This window comes from Lacerta agilis, chromosome 13, assembly GCF_009819535.1.
Source record: "Lacerta agilis isolate rLacAgi1 chromosome 13, rLacAgi1.pri, whole genome shotgun sequence".
NCBI classification, from domain to species: domain Eukaryota; kingdom Metazoa; phylum Chordata; class Lepidosauria; order Squamata; family Lacertidae; genus Lacerta; species Lacerta agilis.
This window is the reverse complement of record NC_046324.1, coordinates 33,267,098-33,281,397: the sequence shown is the minus strand read 5'-3', so window position 1 is coordinate 33,281,397 and position 14,300 is coordinate 33,267,098. Positions and strand designations below refer to the sequence as shown.

Here is a 14,300-nt window from a genome sequence, read left to right as displayed (position 1 = left end):
GGGGACCAGTGTGCCTTCTCTGTCCTCTGCAACCCCCTCCTCCCTTTTATGGCTTTAACCTATCTTTCAAGTGGGCTTTGGACCTGACAGACTTTCAGACAGAGGGCTGTCCTTTTAACAGCACTCCAAACTCAGGACCATCTTCTGTAAACTAAGACACACTGTCACCCGCCTTACAACCTAAAATTTGACACCAGGCAAACCACAAAGGAAGGGGGAGGTGCTGGGTTGAGGAGGGAAGGAATATTTATTTATTACTACATTTATATCCCACCTTTTCTCCAAGGAGCTCAGTGATTTGAACCCTGCTCTCCCAGCAACTAGTTCAGCACTCTAACCACTACACCACATTTTGATTATCCCAGCTACATGATGCTTAGGGTTGGATGCAGGCTCCACTGCAATAGTGCAGCTAAGGCAGCAATCCTAACTAAGGTCCCATCCACATCAGACATTTAAATCACACGTCTTCCCCCAAAGACTCTTGGGAACTGTAGTTTACCACTCACAAAGCTACGCTTCCCAGAACCTTTAACAAACTACATTTCTTGGGATTCCAGGGATTGATGTTTGCTCCAAATGATTGCTAAAAAGCGGGGTTTTGCGTGGAAAGCTCCACAACCACAAAAAAGGTGCTTGAACATGGAGCTTTAAAGGATGGACCGTGTCTGGAAAGGTAAGTGTGGATAAGCTGCTGCTGTTGTTGTTCAGTCGTTCAGTCATGTCCGACTCTTCATGACCCCATGGACCAGAGCACACCAGGCACGCCTATCTTTCGCTGTCTCCCGCAGTTTGGCCAAACTCATGCCAGTCGCTTCAAGAACACTGTCCAACCATCTCATCCTCTGTCATCCCCTTCTCCTTGTGCCCTCCATCTTTCCCAACATCAGGGTCTTTTCTAGGGAGTCTTCTCTTCTCATGAGGTGGCCAAAGTACTGGAGCCTCAACTTCAGGATCTGTCCTTCCAGTGAGCACTCAGGGCTGATTTCTTTAAGGATGGATAAGTTTGATCTTTTTGCAGTCCATGGGACTCTCAAGAGTCTCCTCCAGCACCATAATTCAAAAGCATCAATTCTTCGGCGATCAGTCTTCTTTATGGTCCAGCTCTCACTTCCATGCATTACTACTGGGGAAACCATAGCTTTAACTATACGGACCTTTGTCGGCAAGGTGATGTCTTTGCTTTTTAAGATGCTGTCTAGGTTTATCATTGGTTTGCTCCCAAGAAGCAGGCGTCTTTTAATTTCGTGACTGCTGTCACCATCTGCAGTGATCATGGAGCCCAAGAAAGTAAAATCTCTCACTGCCTCCATTTCTTCCCCTTCTATTTGCCAGGAGGTGATAGGACCAGTGGCCATGATCTTAGGGTTTTTTATGTTGAGCTTCAGACCATATTTTCAGACCATAGGATAAGCTGCTAGTTTCACTAAATTCAGTGGAGCTTTACCCCCAAGTAAGTGGGGCTAGGATTGCGCCCTTAGGCCATCGTGTCATTTCCACTCTACATTATTCCAGTCCTCTAATGGTATTTCGTTGGGATAGACGAGCAGTTTCCACCCACTGCTTTGCACAGGTTGCTGCTCTGTGTGATGGTTTTGCATTTGACCCTGGGACTTGTTCACTTACTAGTTTCCTCAGCTGTGTTTACATGAAGCAGGCGGGGATATGAATCTGTGAGCAAGGGACAGCACATCACAAATCACTGGCCTAGCTCCTTTGTCTGCCCATTGAACCCACCCAACCACACCCAGCACCTGCTGCCTGAGGACAACACCCCACTGTCTAATGTTAGGGCGGGCCCTGAAATCTGTCAGCACCTAGGAAAAGTGGATAGAGAGAAGTCCCCCCCCCCTTTAATTGTCATAACACTAGAAACTGGGGCCATCCAATGAAGCTGAATACTGGAAGATTGTTAGGATAGTCAAAATACTTCTTCATGCAGTGCTTAGTTAAGGCACCAAGCAAAAGGTTTCCTCTATAACCAAACCTTTGGCCTTCAACTATTTGTGGCCTTTTAGAAATGAGTGGGATGTTTTAAATGCATCCCCTCCATCCGCCCTTGGTTTTCATATACAGTGGTACCTCAGGTTAAGTACTTAATTTGTTCCAGAGGTCCGTTCTTAACCTGAAACTGTTCTTAACCTGAAGCACCACTTTAGCTAATGGGGCCTCCCGCTGCCGCCGCGCCGCCACAGCACGATTTCTGTTCTTATCCTGAAGCAAAGTTCTTAACCTGAAGCGTTATTCCTGGGTTAGCGAAGTCTGTAACCTGAGGTACCACTGTATCTATGTGGGTTTCTATGTGGCTGTAAGTCACTTTGGGGAGCCTTAGGCAAGATAAAGCAATGAACCAATTTAATAAATAATAATAATAATAATAATAATAATAATAATAATAATAATAATATTAATTAAACTTTGGAACTCGCTCCCACAGGAGACAGTGATGGCCACCAACTTGGATGACTTTAAAAGAGGACTGGACAAATTCATGGAGGACAAGGCTATCAATGAGCACTAGCCAATATGGGTATGCTCTGCCTCCTGGTCAGAAGAAATAGAGCCAGTTGCTGGAAACCACAGGAGGGGAGAGTGTTGCTGTGCTCTTGCCCCACTTGTGGGCTTTCTGTGGGCATCTGGTTGGCCGCTGTGTGTACAGGATGCTGGACTAGCTGTCAACCCTCCCTGCTGTTCCCCACTGCTATAATAAGGGAATTTCCTGCAAAAAAAGGAAAGGTTGACAGCTATGGCTAGATCTAGGACTCTCTTCTTATGTTCTTAAGTCAGTGCAGCTAAGAGGGTTGTAGACTGGCTGGGACCACCACATCACTAAATCGATGTTTTGCATTAGCTAGGGTTTTGTTTTGTTTTGTTTTGTTTTCTGAGTGGGGTGGAAATTTGCTTTATAGATGGACAGCCTCCATTTAATGAATGAGAGCTTGGTTCATTTACAGGAACAATTCGAAGCGGGGCATATCAACAACCGCAGCCACCAACTGTCCTATCCAGTGTAGAGTTCCTCTTGCTCAGAGTGGATTTTTCAGGAGACTTTGGCTTAAGTGATCAGGGAGGGGGGGTGGACACTGCTTGCCATTACGCTAGCGAGTAGAACAGGGTGCTCAAAGTGGGAGGGAAGAAATTTAAAGTGTTCTTCAAGAATATATACTCTTAACAGCACAAGCATACGTGTTTACTCAGAGATAAATCCCTTCAGGTTCAATGAGGCTTATTCCCAGTGTACAGGACTGCAATCCTAGTTACTTATTTGTCATTTAAAGTGTCCTGCTATATCCACAATAATAGTAGCTAAATGGGAAAGTATCTTCTCACAGGAAACCCCAGTGTTTCTACATGAGTTATTGATTCAAGGTATGCCTCGTGGTTGGAAGAAGAAAAGCCAAGGGAGCAGGGGCTGATCCAGAGACACATCAGGCAGCCTCCTCCGAGGATGGGTCTTTCCGCTGTCTGAATCAGGAGCCTCGGAGTTCTAGCAAATAATGAAAATAGTAGATCTAGAAATCCTGGTATCTGCCCACCTTTGATTTAGAAGATGTTCTGCTTTGCACTTGCCAGTCTTTTCACTGCCAGCTTCATTTCCTGGTTCCGTGTGCTGGCCCCAAGGGTTTGTCCAAGAAGCGAGGTCCAAGTCCAGTCCTGGGTCTAGGGATCCAAAGGAGGTCAGTCCGGCGGGGAGCAAGGCAGGGAGCAGGTCAAGGTCCAAGGCACGTCCAGGCACAAGGTTGCAGGTTGAGCACACGCTTGCAACTAAGTTGCTCACGCAACTTGGGCTGGGTCTGGCTGGCTTTTATCTGGCCCTATGCTTAGGGCGGTCCCGATCCTCCGGAGACTCGCCTCTCCTCCGGGCCTGGAGGCGAGCACTCCTCCTGCAGACACTTAACTCCCTTCGCCTCTCTGCCCTGAGCCTCTGTAGCTCAGGAGAGGCTGGTGGGTTACTGGACCCAGGGGATGCCTCAGCTTCCTCTGAAGAGGCTGGGAGTGGAGCACCTGCAGGCAATGGGTCCTCCCTCCCATCAGGAGCCAGAGCAGACTCTGCTGATGCCTGCACCTGGGGATCCAGCACAGGTGGGGATCCTTCAGGCTCAAGCCCTGGCCCCGGCTCAGCTGGTTCTGGAGGCGGGGAATCCTGTGCAGGTTGGGATCCCTCAGGTTCAGCATCAGAGTCTGACTCCCAGGCCATCACACCATCCCCCCTCCCAGGCCTCCCCCTCAACCGAGGGGCCGGACCAGGCTTGCTGGGGTAAGCTGCATGGAAATCACGGAGGCAGGCAGGTGCGTGGATGTTTTCCGCTGGTTCCCATGAACGATCCTCAGGCCCATACCCCTTCCAGTCGATGAGGTATTGGAGCTTTCCCCTGCGGTATCGTGAGTCGAGAATGCGCTCCACCTCGTACTCAGGTTCCCCCTCAACCAAAACTGGCTGCGGTCGTGGATTGTCTGGGTGGAACTCGTCGGGCGGGGCGACTGGACTTAGTAGGGACCGGTGGAATACTGGGTGAACCTTGAGCGATGGAGGTAACTGGAGGCGAAACGCCACCGGCGACACCCGCGCAGTGATGGTGAATGGGCCGGCAAACCGTGCATCCAGCTTTCGTGAGGGCCGAGAAGGGTGCAGGTGACGGGTAGAGAGCCACACCCGATCGCCAACACGGAGTTCTGGCCCCTCCTGACGATGTCGGTCCGCCTGGGCCTTGTATGCGTCCTTGGCCTGGCGCAGTTGCTCCATCAATAATTGTTGCTGGGACTGAAGCTCCTGAAGCCAGTCTGTCACTGCGGGGACCGCGGAAGCTGGCAGCACGTCCGGGAACAAACGTGGATGGTAGCCGTAGGAGGCCTGGAACGGGGTCTGCTGGGTGGAGGCGTTCACTGCATTGTTGTAGGCGCAGGGTAACAGCGGCGCATCGGGTCCGTGTTGCTGAGATAGGATGGCACCGAGAGCCGTACTGGAGGCATCAGTCTCCACCACGAAGGGACGAGAGGGATCAGGATGCTGTAAAATCGGCGCCCTCTGGAAACAGGCTTTCAACCCCTGAAATGCCACTTCAGCCTCCTCATCCCAGGAGAAGGGCGTCTTGGGGCGCAGCAGTCGGGTTAATGGGGTGGTGCGATGAGCATAATCTGCAATGAAGGTCCGGTAATAGTTGGCGAACCCTAGGAACCGCTGTAAGTCCTTGCGGTTCCGGGGCGCTGCCCACTCTCGAACCGCAGCCACCTTCCCAGGGTCCATCTGCACCCCGTCAGGGGAGAGTCGGTGTCCAAGGAAGTCCACTGACCGCTGGTGGAACTCGCACTTGCTGAGCTTGGCGTACAGACGGTGCTCCCGCAAGCGCTGCAACACGGACCGAACATGACTCTCGTGACGAGCTGGGTCACGGGAATATATCAGAATATCATCTAGGTACACCACCACGTATTTGTCTAGCAAGTCCTGGAACACGTGGTTGATGTACCGTTGAAACACGGCGGGCGCGTTGCATAATCCGAACGGCATAACCAGGTATTCAAACTGCCCATACCGGGTCCCGAATGCCGTTTTCCATTCGTCCCCGGCACGGATCCGAATCAAGTTGTAGGCCCCTCGGAGGTCCAGTTTGGTGAACATTTGCGCCCCCTGCACCCGCTCCAGCAACTCTGCAATAAGGGGCAAGGGGTACCGGTCTGGGATGGTGATCTTATTCAGGGCCCGGTAGTCATGGCAGAGGCGAAGCTCCCCACACTTCTTCTTAACGAAGAGTACAGGAGCGGCAGTGGGTGAGGTAGAGGGCCTAATGAACCCGCGTTCCAGGTTCTTGCGAAGGAAGTCCTGCAAGGCTTCACGCTCTGGCTCCGAAAGAGAATATAGGCGGCTCACAGGCAGGGGCGCCCCAGGCTGTAGGTCTATGCCGCAGTCGAAGGACCGATGAGGCGGCAGCTGGTCTGCTCCCTGTTCCTCGAACACGTCTAGATAGTCCTGGTACACGGCAGGGAGCGTTGACACAGCCTGCCCCATGGGGGCAGCTGCTACTAACTCGGACTGAGCATGGGAACCCGGGTCTGGGAAGCGTACAGTCCGATTGACCCAGTCGATCTGAACATTGTGCGACTCCAGCCAGTCCATCCCGAGCACCAGGGGAAACCGGGGCATGGTGGCAATGTCCAGGGATCGCACCTCCCGATGCTGCTGGTAGCACAGGACCAAGGGCTGGGTCTCCTGAGTAACAGCGCCCGAGCGCAGGAGCCGTCCGTCAATTGCCTCCACCTGTACCGGTTCCGGCTTGTTCTGAAGCGGCACCCGATGCTGAGTGGCGAAGGCAGAGTCCATATAGGAGCGGGTTGCCCCCGAATCCACCAGCGCGTGGGTGAGAATCCAGGGCCCACCGGGGGGGTATAAACGCACCGGTATCATGAGGTGTTGCAATTCCACTGGTGAGGGCCCATCATGCGATGCTTGGGACCCCAGGTAGCCTGGGCCATCGGCTACTGGGGTTGGCCGTTTCCCCTGTGGCTGGCGTTTCTCAGGGCAGGTTCGGGCGTAGTGTCCACTCCCACCGCAGTAGAGACACAGGTTCCCCTCCCGACGCCGAGTCTTTTCCGAGGGGGAGAGGCGAGGCCGCGCTGCCCCGAGCTGCATCGGCTCCTCCAATGACTCAGCTCTGGCCACGGAACTGCAGGGAAGCACCGGCGCCGGGAGCCCAGAGTGCCAGCGGCCCCGGGCCTGGCGACGGTCCTCCAACCGATCGTCTATCTGCAGACTCCGTTGGATGAGGGCATCCAGTGTGGCAGGGCGATCCAACGTGGCTAGCTGATCCAGTATCTCGTCTGAAAGTCCCTCGAGATACTGGTCCCGCAGTGCAGAGTCGTTCCAAGTCAAGTCCTGCGCCAGCAGCCGAAATTCCGTGGCGTAGGTGGCCACTGTGGACTTGCCCTGTTTCAACCGCCGAATTGCCCGATTGGCTTGACTCCCCTTCTGAGGGTTGGCGAACGTGGTTTCCAGATGATTGCAAAACCCCGTATAGTCTGTCAGCAAGGGGGAGTCTTGCCGGAGCAGCGGCAACGCCCACTTGGCCGCCTGGTCCTTCAGCAAGCTGATCAGGAAGTGCACCTTGGTGCGGTCGTCGGGGAAATCCCGAGCTCGCCCCTGAATATACAGCTTGGCCTGGGCGAGAAACATGGGAAAGCTGGCTGGGGACCCATCAAATTTCTCTGGCAGGGCCACCGGGTACTTGCCAGGAGCTGGGGCGGCGGCCCCAGGAGCCGGTAAGGCATCCAAACGCTGCTGAAGCGCCGTAACCACATTGCTTAGCTGCTGCACGGTGTGGGTCAAGGCCTGGTTCTCCTGGGCCAATGCCACCAGCGCAGCCGCCTGGTCAGCCATGGCTACTAGTTCCTCCCGAACGCACCCCAGCGAAGGGGGAGTGCGGGTGTGGCGTGAGCAAACTGTGCTGGCCCCAAGGGTTTGTCCAAGAAGCGAGGTCCAAGTCCAGTCCTGGGTCTAGGGATCCAAAGGAGGTCAGTCCGGCGGGGAGCAAGGCAGGGAGCAGGTCAAGGTCCAAGGCACGTCCAGGCACAAGGTTGCAGGTTGAGCACACGCTTGCAACTAAGTTGCTCACGCAACTTGGGCTGGGTCTGGCTGGCTTTTATCTGGCCCTATGCTTAGGGCGGTCCCGATCCTCCGGAGACTCGCCTCTCCTCCGGGCCTGGAGGCGAGCACTCCTCCTGCAGACACTTAACTCCCTTCGCCTCTCTGCCCTGAGCCTCTGTAGCTCAGGAGAGGCTGGTGGGTTACTGGACCCAGGGGATGCCTCAGCTTCCTCTGAAGAGGCTGGGAGTGGAGCACCTGCAGGCAATGGGTCCTCCCTCCCATCAGGAGCCAGAGCAGACTCTGCTGATGCCTGCACCTGGGGATCCAGCACAGGTGGGGATCCTTCAGGCTCAAGCCCTGGCCCCGGCTCAGCTGGTTCTGGAGGCGGGGAATCCTGTGCAGGTTGGGATCCCTCAGGTTCAGCATCAGAGTCTGACTCCCAGGCCATCACATTCCGTAAGCTGTATATAATGGGGTTTAGCATGGGGGTTACGATGCAGTACAAGGCTGAGACCAGTGTGTCCACATCTAAGGAATAGCCTGCACTGGGCCGGTTGTAATTAAAGAGAGCAGTCCCAAAGAACATAATGACCACTGCAAGATGAGATGTGCATGTAGAGAAAGCTTTCCTCCTGCCCTCTGTAGAACGGATCTGAAGGATGGCCAAAGCGATGAAGACGTAGGAGATGATGATGAAGAAGCAAGGGCTAACCCCAATGAACATGCTGGCTGTGTGGAGCACAATATTATTCAGAGCTGTATCCGTGCAGGACAACTCCAAAAGCGGGGGGACGTCACACATAAAATGGCGGATCTCCCTCGGCCCACAGAATGACAGGGTGGATGTCAAGAGCGTGTGTACAAGGGAGTTCAGGAAGCCCCCTGTCCACGACCCAGCCACCATTTGGAAGCAGACTTTCCTATTCATGATGACTGTGTACAGCAGCGGGTGGCAAATGGCTACATATCGGTCGTAAGCCATAGCTGCTAGGAGGATGCACTCTGACCCAACGCAAGAAATGAGGGAGAAGATTTGGACCATGCATCCAGCGTAGGAGATGGTCTTGGGCTCTCGGAGGAAGTTCGCCAGCATTTGGGGGACAGTGGCAGTCATGTAGCAAAGATCAATGAAGGACAGGTGTCCGAGGAGGAAGTACATGGGTTTGTGGAGGCGGCTGTTGGCCATGACAACCAGAATGATGAGGAGGTTTCCTGTCAAGGTCACCGTGTAAACGATGGAGAAGGCCAAGAAGAAAAATATTTGCAATTCGGGATGGTTTGAGAATCCCAGGAGGACGAATTCATGGATGGAGGTTTGGTTTCGGAGGTTTCCTACACATTGGGAAGAAGAAAGAGTATGAATGAAGCTTTGGAAGTCATGTAATGTGGTGATGGTCTCTAACCTAAGCCTTATTTAGATGTTCTCATCCCCATAAGCTTAAAATCCAGATGGCGTGGTGGAAATGGGGGCGAGCAGTCTAGCTGTGTGTCCGCGCACACACATGGCCCATCCTTCTCATTGTGTTTCCATGATTATTTGTGCTCATGATGCTGTCAGAACTTTTGTACAAGATCCCACCTTCAATATCCCACATGCTATTTTGTTTTCAATTTGTGCCTGTTCTGCAACTTCCTGCAGAAGTCCTGTAACTCTTTAGACCGCAAACATTCTGGCTTATTTTTGTCCAGCTTTTGTTGTACTGCAGTGCAAGGGAGCCCCTCTGAGCAGCAATAATGCAGTAATATTGGGAAGCATCACAGAACAGCAAAGAAAACGGAATGAGACGTGGACAGTCCAGTATAAATCCATGCACAATGATTGCATTAAGAGAATTTGAGTTCATTTGAGGCTTTGGTTAGATCCAGAATGTGCAACATGTCCATTGTCTTTTGCATACACGCTTGACTTTCAGTTTTTTCTCCTCCCTTCTTTGAAGTCTCTTTAGGAGATTGATATTGGAAGCGTATTGGATAATGTGCAGTGGGAAAAGCTATGGCTTGCTCCCACTTTTAGATCCGTCTCCAAAAAATATCCATGGAAACTCCTTAAAAATAATCCACCAGTGGTTCTTGACTCCAGTGTGCCTGGCACATATGTTGGATAATTTATGGCCCCTTGTTTGCCCCCCCCCATGCATGCCATTATCACCATCACCCTCCAAGACATGGAGAGAAAATTGCTTCATTTTTACCTGTTCATTATATATTTTTCTCAAAAGTTACAAAAAAATAAATAAGCAACACATATTAACAATGGGCAATGTGTGTGGGGAGGGTGGTGGTTTTGAAGAAATCCAGCAAAAGCAAAAGATTTACAGAAACAGACTTCTATTTAGCCTTCTGTGGTCACAACACACGTTCCAGTAAACTATGAAATCCATCCATTTATCTGCAACATCCATCTATTCATTGCGTCTGGTAGGCCATTTCAATCAAATCTCTATTCTGTCTCCTTTTCATGAACCATGTATGTATGATATGCAGTGCGAAGTTATATGGGAACATAAGCAAATAAAAAAGTTTTCTTGGGAAATGGTGCAAACCTGATTTTCTGGTTTTTCAGATCATAGGCAGGCTGAACTAGTAAGACCTACTCAGCAGTCAACTTTTGTTAACACCACCAATTTTATCTAGAGATATTCTAGAAAGCATTGTGTAAAAGGAGGAAAAGAATGAACATTGAGGATTTCTAATAGCAGAATGCTCAGGTTTAAATACTTCTAACCCATTGTTGCTCTTATTCTATATAAAATTTATTTAAGATATTTATACACCATTTAATTATTCACATTTCTAAGCAGCGGACTTAAAGAAAACGAAACAAGAAAACAATGAAAATTTATCATAAAACCCCAATGATATCTTCAAATGCCTTATAGAGCAAGAAAGTGGGCTGGGGGTTCATCAGAAAAGATTGCAAAGCAGTTTGCAAGGGAAACTGAACAACAAAATTAAGTGATAGAACCCACAAAGCAATAACAACATTGAAATCCATAAAACAGGGTTCCACTCCCTCCATGCCACGCAGATGCCACACACCAAACAAACTACACCTACATCTACACACACAAACATGCCATCCCTCACTCTCAACAATACCTGGTCCCAACAACCCCCTAGACACAGATACAAAAGGAGCATAAGAAATGCTGGCAGCTTAAGACCAGGAGACTAAAACCAAATCTAACTTGCAAACTAACTCTCTCTCTCCCTCTCTCTCCCTCTTTGAGCAGGGGTAGGCAACTTAAGGCCCATGGGCAGGACGCAGCTCAATTGCCTTCTCAATCTGGCCCACGGAGAGTCCGGGTATCAGCATGTTTTTACATGAGTAGAACGTGTCCTTTTATTTAAAATGCATCTGTGGGTTATTTGTGGGGCATAGGAATTCGTTCATTTCCCCCCAAAAAATATAGTCCGGCCCCCCACATGGTCTGAGAGACGGTGGACCGGCCCATGGCTGTACAAGGTTGCTGACCCCTGTTCTTGAGGATGGATACACCGTCTTTCAGTTGAAAGGAGCTCAAGGTAGCTTATGGAAGTAAAGGTAAAGGGACCCCTGACCATTAGGTCCAGTCGTGTCCGACTCTGGGGTTGCGGTGCTCATCTCGCTTTATTGGCCGAGGGAGCCGGCGTACAGCTTCCGGGTCATGTGGACAGCATGACTAAGCCACTTATGGCAAACCAGAGCAGCACAGGGAAATGCCGTTTACCTTCCCGCCAGAGCAGTACCTATTTATCTACTTGCACTTTTGACGTGCTTTCGAACTGCTAGGTGGGCAGGAGCTGGGACCAAGCAACAGGAGCTCACCCCGTCGCAGGGATTCGAACTGCTGACTTTCTGATCAGCAAGCCCTAGGCTCTGTGTTTTAACTCACAGCGCCACCCGCGTCCCAGCTTATGGAAAGTATGTGACAAAAATGACAGAGGCATACAAGTAAAAAAATCTATCAACCTAAAATCTAACAATGTTACTTCAACAGTTCTGGATCAAAATGAAGAATGTCGAGGAAAGAGCTGCAGCAAATAGAACCCTTCTTTTTAAATGCCGTTTCTGCCTTCAGTTGGTCTCTGAACGGTGTTTTGCTGATTCATGATGCCATGCATTTTACTTTAAGGGCTCACCCACATTTCCACTTGTCTTGTGCCTAGAAAGCATGAGTCCAAGTGGTTTTCTGCTTGCCCTGTGCTTTCTTGGCACGGCTCTGAGCAGTTTGCCTTTGCCCTGCTGCTTTCCCACTGAAAACCGACTTTTTAGCACTAAATCAGAACGAACAGCAGTTGGGGAAACCGGGGGAAAGTGGGAGGTTTGGATGAGCCCTAAATCAGAACCTTTTGCCTGCCAGGTTCTGCTGGACTACAACTCCCCTCCTCCCTGACGACTGACCATGCTGTCTGGGTTGATGGGAGCCGCATCAGGAAGGCCACAGGTCCCCTGCCTCTTCTTCCCTGTCATCCTCCTTCTCCTTCTTCTCTACAGGAGCTATTAAGGACATCTGCATAGCTGTTCATATCAAACTTGCAGCCTCTTTTATAATGAGACGTTGTTCCTGGTGCAGATGGGCAAATCTGTCAATTTCAGTTTCACCAGTTTCTAATTTCCCCACTCTTAAGACCAGCTCTCCACATTTCAACAGTGCAGAACTGGCCCAGGTGCATTTGTAAGAGATCAATCTTTTGGTGTAGCAGCACTCAAACTTTGGAACTTGGTTGACATCCAGCAGGCGCCTTCAGTGAACTCTTTTCAGCACCTGCTATAAACATTTTTCTTTAGGCCAGCCTATTCATTCATGTAGAATGTTGACATGGGCTCATGGGCTTTAGCTTATCATTGATTTTAATTTTTAAAAATGTTTTAAACAGTTGTTTTTCCATTCTATCTCTCTCTCTCTCTCTCTCTCTCTCTCTCTCTCTCTCTCTCTCTCTCTCTTTATTCATGATTTCATTGTTTTATTCTTTTCGTAAACTGCTTTAAGTTTTTTTTAAAAAAACTAAGCTGTATATAAATTTCTTTTCTTTTCCAAGAAATCTCTTTTCTTTTCCAATATCCACATTTTCGTGTGCAATTTTGCTTCATATGTAGACATCTCTGCAAAGCAAATTTCCCCCTAATAAAATGCATTTGGGTGTGTTATTTTCACTAATGCATGCATGCACATTTTAGCCTAGTCTATGCATTTTTGTACATATTACAGACTATATGCAAACTGAACCTAATTTCTCCCTTTGTTCCTCATTACAGCTTCCACTTATACCGTAAACACCTACCATTGAAGCCAAGAGCCATGATGGCTGCTGCAGAAGACTGCCTCACTGGAACAGAATTGGGAAGCAAAGGGATTCCCTCAAATACCTGTAGACATGAAAGAAGAAAATAGAGATGCTGCAGAACATTTGAGAATCTGTTACATGTATCTGTTGGAAAAAAATATCAGTGTTATTATAATGTGGCACAGCGACAATCGGTGATTATGTTCCCTCATCATTGAGGACCAGCCCTTGTCTTTCCCCCCAGAATCTTTCCACATTTGTATTAATGCCGAATCTTCCTTTCTGAATCATCAAAGCTGGGTTAGCTAGAAAAACATCTATCTTGATTTTAACAAGGGGTGGGGGAAGAAGAGGTGCTTACCTTGCTGGGAGCCAAGGTCTGTAGAAATGTGCCTACTTGGGTTGGCATTTTAAAATGCTTCTGTGCCTCTGAGGAGGTGTATTCACCAAAGGCTCTCCGATCCAGCAATCCACACCGTGGGGGTTCTGTTGTCACGGGTAATGAAAAGGGAATAATTAACATAAGAAAATACGAAGAACCTGCTGGATCAGGACAGTGGCCCATCTAGGCCAGCATCCTGTCCTCACAGTGGCCGACCAGGTAAGATAAATCTAGCTTAATATCGTCTACACCAGGGGTTGTCAACCTGGTCCCTACAGCCCACTAGTGGGCATTTCCAGATTCTAGGTGGGCGGCAGGGGGTTCTACGGCACAAGCTGAATCTTCCTTCCATCAAGCACTGGTGGGCGGTAAGGAAATCTTACCATCAAGAAAGATGCATTAGTGGGCGGTAGGTATAAAAAGGTTGACTACCCCCTGGTCTACACTGTCAATGGCTGTCCAAGCTTTAAGGTAGGGGTCTCTCCCAAGCTGCATTTGGAGAAGCTGAGACTTGATCTTGGGACCTTCTGCAAGCAGAGCACATGCTCTGCCACCGAGCCAGGCTCCTTCCTCAAGCATTTTTAGGGGTCTACCCTAAACAACCCTGTTTGTGATGTACCCTCCAACATTTATCTGATGAAATAGTGACATCCTAAAGAAAAGCGGGACATTCCGGGATCAAATCAGAAACTGGGATGGCTTCTATAAATCGGGGACGGTCCCTGGAAAATAGGGACACTTGGAGGGCCTGAGATTGATGCTAGGTTGGTCACAGAAGTGTCACTAGAGAACCAAACAGTGCATATTTGCACAATCTAAACAGAGACACAATGCATCTCACCCTAGTGGGGAAAATGGTGAGCAGGTGACCTGTGTGCCTCGTCACTCGGCTCTGCTGGTGCTCACTGGGTGTGGGCAACTTTGAGTATTATTTATCTTTAAACTGCTCTTGGGCCAGGCTGCCCTTCAAAGAGAGAACCCATCAGATGGGGAGAATTGTCCTCTGTACAGTAAGACAGACAGCTACACTGGCAGGTTCAGGTGGATGTAGGCCAGGGCTGGCCCACCCAT

At 50.0% G+C, this 14,300-nt stretch overlaps 1 protein-coding gene across 1 annotated transcript; it reads right to left on the bottom strand.

Annotated features, from left to right (window-relative positions):
• Window positions 1–1,644: 1,644 nt before the first annotated feature.
• On the bottom strand, window positions 1,645–14,300 carry LOC117056997 (olfactory receptor 5V1-like). The gene is made up of 3 exons (XM_033167710.1): window positions 14,257–14,300; window positions 8,031–8,982; window positions 1,645–1,671 (listed from the first exon to the last, which is right to left on the bottom strand). The coding sequence occupies exons 1-3, from the start codon at window positions 14,298–14,300 to the stop codon at window positions 1,645–1,647; spliced, it is 1,023 nt and encodes a 340-aa protein (XP_033023601.1).